The 12,526-nt window shown below is 37.1% G+C and overlaps 2 protein-coding genes across 6 annotated transcripts in view; both read left to right on the top strand.

Annotated features, from left to right (window-relative positions):
* LOC114458605 (uncharacterized) overlaps window positions 1-12,526 on the top strand; it is a 259,265-nt gene that overhangs the window by 69,894 nt on the left and 176,845 nt on the right. The gene's annotated exons all lie outside the window — the stretch shown is intronic.
* On the top strand, window positions 10,432-12,188 carry LOC114458624 (lymphoid enhancer-binding factor 1-like). The gene is made up of 5 exons (XM_028441053.1): window positions 10,432-10,459; window positions 11,201-11,489; window positions 11,627-11,771; window positions 11,854-11,961; window positions 12,050-12,188. The coding sequence occupies exons 2-5, from the start codon at window positions 11,461-11,463 to the stop codon at window positions 12,101-12,103; spliced, it is 336 nt and encodes a 111-aa protein (XP_028296854.1). The 5' UTR covers window positions 10,432-10,459; window positions 11,201-11,460; the 3' UTR covers window positions 12,104-12,188.

Here is a 12,526-nt window from a genome sequence, read left to right as displayed (position 1 = left end):
AACACAACAGACACACAAACCATTAAAAAAATGACTCCAAATATGCAAAAAAAACAAAAACACACTATCTGATTGGTTGTTATTCTAATGACTGTAGATCATGTGACCCTCAGATCAGATACGATCAGTTTTGTGGATCGCTGCGTTTTGTTATTTTTGTAGTCATTTTGTGTATTTATTTATTTATTTGTTTCATTTTAATTTTGTGTGTTTTTGGAGTATTTTGTTTACTGTTGCTGTAGAAAAAGGTTTGTTTACAAGTCCCTCCCTCACATTTAGATTAAAATAATAGTGGCCGATGATCTGGATGTTCCCCACCCTGCACACAATGAGACGCTGAGAAGTTTAATAAATAAATATATAAATAAATACATGAATGAATGAATCAATCAATCAATCAATCAATCGTGCAGTGACTTTCCCGTGATGTTTCTACTTTACTCCAAACGTCTCAGGCTGCATGTGATGCTCTGAATAAATGGCTGTGAAACACAAATCTATTTTCTAAAGCGGTGTTTCTCAAATCTTAAACAACTGTATTTCTATACTTTCACTTTGTGAAATATAACTCTAGTTCAACTAAAATATATATATATATATATATATATATATCTTTGGGTTTGCCAGAAATTCTAAATATGAAAATGTGGTCATGATCCACTAAATACTGTTTATTTCACTTCTTTACAAAGTGAGATTGTTTAAAATGTGTGTTATCAATCATTATGATCTATAGATGTTTTTAAATAGTTTTCTAAGTTAAATGTTGAAGTGGGACAAAGGGTTTGAGAACCACTGATCTAAACCAATAACAGACTGTGTTGTGTTCCTCTCAGGTTCTACCCCTCCCCTCCCCTCACAGCGGGTCACGGTTGGGGTTTTGAGGTCACACTGAGGCCACGCCCTCATTGGACAGAGCCATCAGAGCCGCTGAGAGCATGAAGAGATCGTCCAGTCGCATGGTTGACTCTCTGTCTGCAGGCCTGCACCTCCGGCAGCACCTCGCTACCCCGCTCTGGACTCAATCTTGATGATGTGATCATCCAACAGTTTAAGAGCTTTCTCAGTGTTGAGGATAGAGAGAAGCGTTTGATGTGTTCCTGCACTCAGCACTTCCTGTCCTATGGAAAAACGCTCATTTAAATATGGCGTCTATAGTAGTGGGCGTGCACTGTAACGTTTCTCACTCAACGTTCTTGAAGCCAAAATACGACACTTAGGGGCGTTTCCATCTTGCAGACTACTAGTGGCTCAGTGTTAGTGAATCTGGGTCATCAATGGTCCAACTTATCATCAAGTCCAACACCTGGTGCTGATGGTGTGAAGAAAAGCTGAAAGAGCTGATGGAGAATCACACGCTCTCAGGAACATGTCCTACCTTTGGATCACGTTGGAAGAAGTTCTGGATCTTGAATAACTGTTGTTACTTGTTGTGTCAATAAAAATGCCTTTAGTTTCATTTATTTTTTTGTTTTATTCCTTCTCACTGACTTCATTCCTGTTAAATTACAAACTACGACTGTTAAAGATGGTGACAAGGTCTTTGTTTTTTAAAGATTGTGTGGGTGTGTGTGGAGCAAATATCTCCCCGACGCAGTGTCAGTTCGACCTGAAACTCGGTCGATGGGTTCCAAATACCCCAAGTGTGTGTATCTGTTATTTTGGAGTCATTTGGTCATTTCAAAATGTTTATTTTAATTTTATTTCACTTCTGGACGGCCCCGAAATGAAACCTATTCAGCTTTTGACCTCAGGGTGTGAGGGGGCGCTAGCGCACCATCTATATCTATTTCACTGCACAGCTCACTTCCGGTGCGTGAATGAGCCTCCGTGGACTTCTCTTTTCTCTTTTGAGGAAAAATACTTCAAAACGTTTATTTTCACGTTAGTTTGATTGTTTTCTATTTAGACCGGACAGAACTCACCCGGAAGTTATTGACGGCAATGGCTGCTGTGTTGAAAGCTGCACATTTTTTCGTGGCGCGTGTGTGTGAGAACCAACGGAGGAGTTTACAGTCTCAGGTAGAGTCTCACACACACACACACACATTGATCAGGTGGGCTTCACTATCGATCACCGTCTACGTGACATGCGTGCAGGTATGTGAGTGAATAACGGACCACCATTTAGTCGGGTTACAGTCTGTGTCACGACACCCGTCCATAGGGTGATAGTGAGTGTAGTGTTATGCTCTGAGTCAGATCTAAGTGTTTACATGTCGCTACATAGTGAAGGTCACCTGATTACTGCAGCTTCTCTCACGACACACCTGCCACTACATCTAACTACTGACAATAGAGAAGTTTAGTGAAAGTTAGGCAGGTACACGTGGATGGACTGGTGCATATGAATTTAGAATGGATTCCCCCCAACACACACCAAACAACAAAAATATGAAAATGACTCAAAATACACAAAACTTAATAATTAAACAAAAAATACACAAAAGACAACAGAAATGCAAAAAACTACACTAAAAAAAATACAAAATGACTCCAGAATCACACTACAAATGCAACAAAAAACAATAATTATACAAAAAATGCATAAATGACGTAAAACAAAAAAACTAAACAATATTTATACAGGAAGTACACAAAACAACAGAAATGCACAAAAAATATTCAAAAGGCACCAAAACACATGAAATGACTCCAAAAAACTTGTACTACAGAAAAATACACCAAACAACAACAAAAATATGAAAATGACTCAATATACACAAAACTAAATATTTATACAAAAAATACACTAAAATGACAACAGAAATGCACAAAACTACATCAAAAAAAAAAAAAAAAAATGCACAAAATGACTCCAGAATAACACTACAATGGCAACAACAAACAATAATTAAAACAGAAAATATAAAAATGAGTAAAAAAAAAAAAAAAAGCCAACGAATGTCTCATAGAATTAAACCAGGGAAATTGCACACGTTATTTTACTTTGCACCTGCAAATATACCCCTTAATAATACTACAGAGTATGTTATTATTATGCCCGTAACTGACAACTCTCCTTAAGCGCCCACTATATGAATGCATACTTCTGACGGGGACTGTACTAGTCTATACTATAATTCAAGGGAGGTAGGTGTGTGTGCGTGCGTGCGTGCAGAGCAAATATCTCCCCGACGCGATGCCAGTTCAACCTGAAACTCGGTCGACGGGTTCCAAATACCCCAAGTGTGTGTATCTGTTATTTTGGAGTCATTTGGTCATTTCAAAATGTTTATTTTAATTTTATTTCACTTCTGGACGGCCCCGAAATGAAACCTATTCAACTTTTGACCTCAGGGTGTGAGGGTGTGCTGAAACCATCAGCCACTGGTGAGTCTTTTACAGACAACATTCCCAACCCGTTCAATTCTCCATCTGGAAAACTGCAGATTGTCTGTGGTGCCGTGCATGGAAGCTAAGCTCTGACCACTCGGTTCAAAGGTAAACAATGATTTTTGTTTTTTTTTAAATAAGACAGCCGAATAGTAGATAATAATTTAATTTACTTACTCACTCGTAGTTTGGAGCTTTACGTTTTGTTTTGCGCAGTTTTGTTGTATTTCTGATTGGCACTACAATGTCTATGGAGTTTGGTTATCAGCGTCTCAAACATTTCCCGGGAACACATACACAAGGTATTTATTTATTTATAATTAAAAATATACTAAATGAGTAAAATAAAACAAAAAACGAAACAATATTTATACTAAAAGTGAACAAAAAGACAATTGAAAGATTAAAAAAACCACACAAAATGACTTAAAAAAAAACGTACATTACAGAAAAATACACCACACAACAAAATATAAAAATGACTCCAAAGACACAAAACTAAATATTTATACAAAAAATTACAACAGAATGACATTACAATGGCAACAAAAAATTATAATTATACAGAAACACAGCAGAAAGATACAAAAATACACATGACTCCAAAAAACATACATTACAGAAAAATTCACCAAACAAAATTATAAAAGTGAGTTAAAAAAAAAAAAAACAACACATTTATCATGTTCATGTCTCATACAATTAAACCAGGGAAATTGCACATGCTGTTTTATTTTGCACCCGCAAATAAACCCCTTTATAACACTACAGAGTACAGAGTATGTACACTCTACAAATTAAGATCTTATGTGCTCTGAAAAAGGAACGGAAAAAATCTGTTAACTGTAGCAGCTGTAAACCTGTATTAACTTTGGCCAATGGAAAAAACGAACCTTTCATTTTTAACCAATCACATCTGCCTGTGTGTGTTTAATGTTTCTGTTTGTATCATGTTTACTGTGAAGAGTCAAAATATGAGCCAAATAAGAACACACTGCAGAGTTAGAGGCAGCATGTCACTATTAGACATAATGGAACAGATACATTGAATAGTTTAGTTTAAGTTTAGTTGAAGGTCTCTGCAAGGTGTTGTTCCTGTGCATGAGCCTCAGCAGCTGATTTATTTCCTTTGCTTTGTAGTTTGTTCCTCCATGAATCATTTGTGATCTTTAATCTCTCGTCTTCAGTGTGTCTTTGACTGAAGCTTTTCTTGTTGTCCATCCTCAGAGTAAATCTTTGTCACCAAGAAAAAAAGAATTCTATAATGCTGAGGCCAAAGTGGATGCTCTTCTCCAGTCCGTTCAGAACCCTGGCTGGATTAACAACATCAAATGTAAGTCTACTATGCAGACATGTTGACACAGCAACCTTAAAGATAACGGTGAAAGTGTGCAATCAGCTGACTAAAAGTTTGATGTGTTTGGTTTTAGAGAAACAAAAGGAAACGAAGTCGGACCAAAGCTGGGAAAGCTGAGATGTTTGCAACAACACCCCAACATCCATCTGATTGGACTCAGTAAACATGGACACCAACCAACGACACTACACTCATCAGCAGCAGCAGTACCAGAGCCTAATTTGGGCCGGGTCCTGCCGGAGCAAGATTATTTTGTAAATTTAGGTTTTTTTTAATTATATTTGATATATTTTAGGGTAGGCACTGTACGTAGATGACCTGAGACTATTGAGTCACTTGTAACAGATCGTTATAGAAACCAAGTGCTCCATATTTCTGTGCTCCATAGCAACCTGCACAAACAAACCAACTTGCCTTTGAAGTGCAGCTGACTTTCATCTCCAGCATAGAAAACCTTCATTCTTCAATTATTTCAACAGAAATGAATCTCCCTTAATATTCTCCATTGCTATTTGATTTTGAGAAAACTTTGTTTTATCTGCACCAAAAGTTTGCAAAACAGCTTTCAGACGACTTTTTCAAACAACTCAAAGTAAGAGATTTTAATGTGAGATTATGCTTCCAAACTTAATGTGACAGTGGCCTGCTTCTAATAGTTTCTACATAAACATCTTAGAAATGATCAATACAGAGAAATGCAATGTAACCATTATTGATATCAATGAGATGTCTTTCATCTTTGCTGTGATAAATTTGAGCAGCTGTTTAGCAGTCAACCATGTTATTATTGAACCTTGGTTAGTGTGTGAATTATTACACTGCAATAGATCCCAGTTAGTGTGTGTTAATGTTTCTGTTTGTATCATGTTTACTGTAAAAAAACTAAATATGAGCCAAATAAGAACACACTGCAGAGTTAGAGGCAGCATGTCACTATTAGGCATAATGGAACAGATACATTGAATAGTTTAGTTTAAGTTTAGTTGAAAGTCTCTGCAAGGTGTTGTTGCTGTGCATGAGCCTCAGCAGCTGATTTATTTCCTTTGTTTTGTTTCACATCAGCCCAAATATCAACATGAAGTGGAAAAAAGAGGACTGGAATCGTCTCCATTCTGAGGGTTCAGATGAGATGAACAACCTCCCAAAGTCAATCTTCTCCTGATGTTCAAAAGCCAGTTTCTAATGACGTAAGACATCACCAAAACACAAATTGTGCTCTATATTCCTGTGTCATATTTTTATCAGTGAATTTATATTGTTGTGAACACTGTTGTGAACAAATACCTCGGTCAACGGGTAAGTTAGTTTGTTCCTCCATGAATCATTTGTGATCTTTAATCTCTCGTCTTCAGTGTGTCTTTGACTGAAGCTTTTCTTGTTGTCCATCCTCAGAGTAAATCTTTGTCACCAAGAAAAAAAGAATTCTATAATGCTGAGGCCAAAGTGGATGCTCTTCTCCAGTCCGTTCAGAACCCTGGCTGGATTAACAACATCAAATGTAAGTCTACTATGCAGACATGTTGACACAGCAACCTTAAAGATAATGGTGAAAGTGTGTAATCAGCTGACTAAAAGTTTGATGTGTTTGGTTTTAGAGAAACAAAGGGAAATGAAGTCGGACCAAAGCTGGGAAAGCTGAGATGTTTGCAACAACACCCCAACATCCATCTGATTGGACTCAGTAAACATGGACACCAACCAACGACACTACACTCATCAGCAGCAGCAGTACCAGAGCCTAATTTGGGCCGGGTCCTGCCGGAGCAAGATTATTTTGTAAATTTAGGTTTTTTTTAATTATATTTGATATATTTTAGGGTAGGCACTGTACGTAGATGACCTGAGACTATTGAGTCACTTGTAACAGATCGTTATAGAAACCAAGTGCTCCATATTTCTGTGCTCCATAGCAACCTGCACAAACAAACCAACTTGCCTTTGAAGTGCAGCTGACTTTCATCTCCAGCATAGAAAACCTTCATTCTTCAGTTATTTCAACAGAAATGAATCTCCCTTAATATTCTCCATTGCTATTTGATTTTGAGAAAACTTTGTGTTTTATCTGCACCAAAAGTTTGCAAAACAGCTTTCAGACGACTTTTTCAAACAACTCAAAGTAAGAGATTTTAATGTGAGATTATGCTTCCAAACTTAATGTGACAGTGGCCTGCTTCTAATAGTTTCTACATAAACATCTTAGAAATGATCAATACAGAGAAATGCAATGTAACCATTATTGATATCAATGAGATGTCTTTCATCTTTGCTGTGATAAATTTGAGCAGCTGTTTAGCAGTCAACCATGTTATTATTGAACCTTGGTTCAACATTTTTTATTTTTATTTTTTTGAAGAGCAAGAACGGCAGGAGTGTATTGAGGAGGTAAAAATCTTGACCCTTTCTGTTCTTCTGTAGAATTATCTACTTAATAATGTGACTGTGCCCAACACTTTCAGGACCAAACAGCCGTAATTGGTGGCCATTACGTGGTCCAACAGAATCATCTTGCCACAGTCCTTCATGATCACGCTTATGCTACCAAAAAACTTCAGGGCCAGACACACTTCACCCAAATTATGGACGCCTTGCCTGAAGCTGAGTACCGGTAACCACAAAATCCAGGGACCATAAATGTCCCCCCTGTTCCTAATGTCGTCCACATGCAGGATGCACAATATGTATGTCTTGTGACTGACTCGTGACCATGCTTTTACACTGTGTATTTGTGATTTGTTCTCTCAGAAGGAAGGAAAAGGTGACAGACAAGCCGTATGTTAAAAAGCCCCTCAACGCTTTCATGCACTTCTTAAAAAAGAATAGGGCATCTGCGGAGGCGGAGTTGGGCACGAGGACGAGTGCTGTGGTGAATAAACACCTCGGTCAACGGGTAAGTTAATTTGTTCTTCCAGGAATCATCTGTGATCTTTAAACTCTGGTCCTAAGTGTGTGTGACTGATGCTTTTCTACAGTGGAAATTGTTGTTACCAGAACAGAGAGAAGTATATGTTGAAGAGGCCAGAGTGGATTCTCTCCTGCACTTATTTGCGAACCCCGACTGGAGTAATAAAATCAACTATGTAAGTCCACATACATGTTGACACAGCAACCTTAAAGATGACGGTGAAAGTGTTTTATCAGCTGACGAAAAGTTTTATGTTTGATTTTAGAGACACAAGAAAAAACGACTGTCGCCCAAAGTTCGTGAGGAGAAAAAGAAATAATCACCCCAGCATCCATCAGACAGGAATCAGAAAACATGGACACCACTCAACAACCCTACATTAATCACCATCAGCGGCACCAACAGCACCTACTGGACTTTCTCTCTCTTCTATTGTAAATCACACGTTTTGTAAATAAAATGTCAAATTAAATATTTAAGTTTTTTATTTAAAAATACAAACGTGAACTCACAGACACACACCACCTGTTTCTACACATGTCTAACTACCCCTTTTTAAGTTAAGTATTTAAGCAAATAATACGTCCACCATCACTAACCACTAAAGGTGAAAGTAACAGATTTACAAATACTCACGTTACTGGAATTGAGTTGCTTTTATGGTTCATGTACTTTTTAAGTGATTAACAGACATTGTGAAACTACAAAAAATGAAATGACCAGACAACAATCAAATGCATCACATCATAGCCGACCAACCAGATTAAACGTAATGCACTGTGCCAAAACAGCATTAGATGAAGGTATTTAGTAATTAAGTTCCAAATGTGCAAGATTAGGTTTCTTCCTTTTTAAATTTATACATGAGATGTTTACTGTATGCAAGGGAACCGTGGTAAGATTTATCACCAAAAATAAACGTGGGGATGAAAGTAACAAGTAACCTTTACTGTAATATTTAATTAAGCTTATTTTTAATTATACTTGATTTTTTAATTATGTATGACTTACATGTACTTGTACTTGTACAATTTCGATCAGTACTTCTATTTGAGTAGGATATATCAGTACTCTTTACTCCTCTGCTTACTTAAATAAAATGTATAACAGAGTGATTTATCACCTTCAAATAACAGGCCACACACACACAAGAGCCAAACTGAGGAAATCAACTTGAAAACCAACAAATAAAAGTATGGAGCTATTTTTAGTTGAGATAATACAGAATATCACAACAGGGACACTGAACATAAGGAATATTCACACTGTTAAAACAGTCTATAGAAGTTTTACTAGTTACAACACAAAACCCAACAAATTAAAGAAAAAGTGCAGTTTCTATCAAATTCTAAATAAATCAAAAAGTGATACTTCAAGTAAAAACCCTTCTATGCATTCGTCTATGCCGGGATACCACATCCCACAATGCAATGCGCCAAACTTTTCCAACAATGTCAATAAACCAAATGTTTACAGTGGACATCAAAACAAAGTTTCGAGCAACAGTTTCAACCTTTTCCATCTTTTTTTGCTGATCATTGGTTTATCGATCTGTGAGGCCACAGCTATACCTCTGTTTTAGATACTTTTGTCACTTACAGAGATGTCTTGTTTGCCACAGCTCATCGGCTTTATTCATCAACAGCTAACGACTCATTTGATTAACATCATTCAGCACGTACATGTTATTGTAGCTGAATGGAAGCCAAACATAAGTAAGTCATTAAAATGTGCCGAGGATGATTAAAATATCTGCACAAGTCATTTTTTTTAAACAATTTGAGGCCATTTTGGCTTATTTTTACCCTTTTTCTGCAGCTACGTCAAACTTTCCATATTTTAACCTTTTATCACTTTTTTTTGACATATTTTTGCTCCTTTTAATGCATTTTTGCAAAATTACTCCCATTTCTGCCACTTCCCCATCACATTGAAATGCCTTTTCTGCACTGATAAACCCTTTTTTTAATTATATTTGATATATTTTAGGGTAGGCACTGTACGTAGATGACCTGAGACTATTGAGTCACTTGTAACAGATCGTTATAGAAACCAAGTGTTCCATTTTTCTGTGCTCCATAGCAACCTGCACAAACAAACCAACTTGCCTTTGAAGTGCAGCTGACTTTCATCTCCAGCATAGAAAACCTTCATTCTTCAGTTATTTCAGCAGAAATGAATCTCCCTTAATATTCTCCATTGCTATTTGATTTTAAGAAAACTTTGTGTTTTATCTGCACCAAAAGTTTGCAAAACAGCTTTCAGACGACTTTTTCAAACAACTCAAAGTAAGAGATTTTAATGTGAGATTATACTTCCAAACTTAATGTGACAGTGGCCTGCTTCTAATAGTTTCTACATAAACATCTTAGAAATGATCAATACAGAGGAATGCAATGTAACCATTATTGATATCAATGAGATGTCTTTCATGAGCAGCTGTTTAGCAGTCAACCATGTTATTATTGAACCTTGGTTAGTGTGTGAATTATTACACTGCAATAGATCCCAGTTAGTGTGTGTCAATGTTTCTGTTTGTATCATGTTTACTGTAAAGAAACTAAATATGAGCCAAATAAGAACACACTGCAGAGTTAGAGGCAGCATGTCACTGTTAGACATAATGGAACAGATACATTGAATAGTTTAGTTTAAGTTTAGTTGAAGGTCTCTGCAAGGTGTTGTTCCTGTGCATGAGCCTCAGCAGCTGATTTATTTCCTTTGCTTTGTTTCACATCAGCCCAAATATCAAGATGAAGTGGAATAAAGAGGACTGGAATCGTCTCCATTCTGAGGGTTCAGATGTGTTTAACAACCTCCCAAGTCAATCTTCTCCTGATGTTCAAAAGCCAGTTTCTAATGACGTAAGACATCACGATACACAAATTATGCTCTATATTCCTGTGTCATTGTTTTATCAGTGAATTTATATTGGTAGAAGTTAAAGGTATAAGAAAATGGTGAACGCACAATATGAAATGAAATATGATAAAGGGCTCACAATAACTAATACTCACAATAAAATATCAAAAATGAAAAAAACAAACAAAAAACAAATAGATTTGTTGAAAAACAGAAGTTCCAAGGACAGTTTGGTCGGTCGCTGTTTCATCCCGACACGCAACCGACGGAGCATCTATCATGTAAACACTGCGTCTGAGTTACTAACAGTGCTTGTTTGTGATGCAAGATGGTGCCAAAACATCACATGATCTTGTTCTCTGCCAATAGTAAAAATCAATTGTAATAGTGGGTTTTTAACACATTGAGGGCAGTCACTCCGACATTTTACAACAAAATACGACAAATTGAAATACTTTGACAAAAATGTTGAGAGTTGTACCAGGATCAATCAACAACACTACTTAGTACCAAAATACATATGTATTCAGCAGAAAAAGTGCTTTTGGGGTGAGGTACTCTTTAAAGATGAGGCTTTGGTTCAATAGTTCTTTCTCTAACTTTGGATGATTGATGCCAATATTGTGGTTCTCTGCATGATTCATGTAAAATGCTTGTAAATATCACTGATCTAATGCTTACATTACCCTGTTACTAATACATGATGTCACTGATCTGCTCACTGATCCTCTTTCCTCCCTCAGATCCTGGAGGACATTTTTGATTTTGATTTCTTTGAAGAGCAAGAACGGCAGGAGTGTATTGAGGAGGTAAAAATCTTGACCCTTTCTGTTCTTCTGTAGAATTATCTACTTAATAATGTGACTGTGCCCAACACTTTCAGGACCAAACAGCCGTAATTTGTGGCCATTACGTGGTCCAACAGAATCATCTTGCCACAGTCCTTCATGATCACGCTTATGCTACCAAAAAACTTCAGGGCCAGACACACTTCACCCAAATTATGGACGCCTTGCCTGAAGCTGAGTACCGGTAAGCACAAAATCCAGGGACCATAAATGTCCCCCCTGTTCCTAATGTCGTCCACATGCAGGATGCACAATATGTATGTCTTGTGACTGACTCGTGACCATGCTTTTACACTGTGTATTTGTGATTTGTTCTCTCAGAAGGAAGGAAAAGGTGACAGAAAAGCCGTATGTTAAAAAGCCCCTCAACGCTTTCATGCACTTCCTAAAAAAGAACAGGGCATCTGCGGAGGCGGAGTTGGGCACGAGGACGAGTGCTGTGGTGAATAAACACCTCGGTCAACGGGTAAGTTCATTTGTTCTTCCAGGAATCATCTGTGATCTTTAAACTCTGGTCCTAAGTGTGTGTGACTGATGCTTTTCTACAGTGGAAATTGTTGTCACCAGAACAAAGAGAAGTATATGTTGAAGAGGCCAGAGTGGATTCTCTCCTGCACTTATTTGCGAACCCCGACTGGAGTAATAAAATCAACTATGTAAGTCCACATACATGTTGACACAGCAACCTTAAAGATGACGGTGAAAGTGTTTTATCAGCTGACGAAAAGTTTTGTTTGATTTTAGAGACACAAGAAAAAACGACTGTCGCCCAAAGTTCGTGAGGAGAAAAAGAAATAATCACCCCAGCATCCATCAGACAGGAATCAGAAAACATGGACACCACTCAACAACCCTACATTAATCACCATCAGCGGCACCAACAGCACCTACTGGACTTTCTCTCTCTTCTATTGTAAATCACACGTTTTGTAAATAAAATGTCAAATTAAATATTTAAGTTTTTTATTTAAAAATACAAACGTGAACTCACAGACACACACCACCTGTTTCTACACATGTCTAACTACCCCTTTTTAAGTTAAGTATTTAAGCAAATAATACGTCCACCATCACTAACCACTAAAGGTGAAAGTAACAGATTTACAAATACTCACGTTACTGGAATTGAGTTGCTTTTATGGTTCATGTACTTTTTAAGTGATTAACAGACATTGTGAAACTACAAAAAATGAAATGACCAGACAACAATCAAATGCATCA

This window comes from Gouania willdenowi, unplaced genomic scaffold, assembly GCF_900634775.1.
Source record: "Gouania willdenowi unplaced genomic scaffold, fGouWil2.1 scaffold_14_arrow_ctg1, whole genome shotgun sequence".
Lineage (NCBI taxonomy): Eukaryota > Metazoa > Chordata > Actinopteri > Blenniiformes > Gobiesocidae > Gouania > Gouania willdenowi.
The sequence above is the reverse complement of the archived record's forward strand: the minus strand, read 5'-3'. Positions and strand labels throughout refer to the sequence as shown.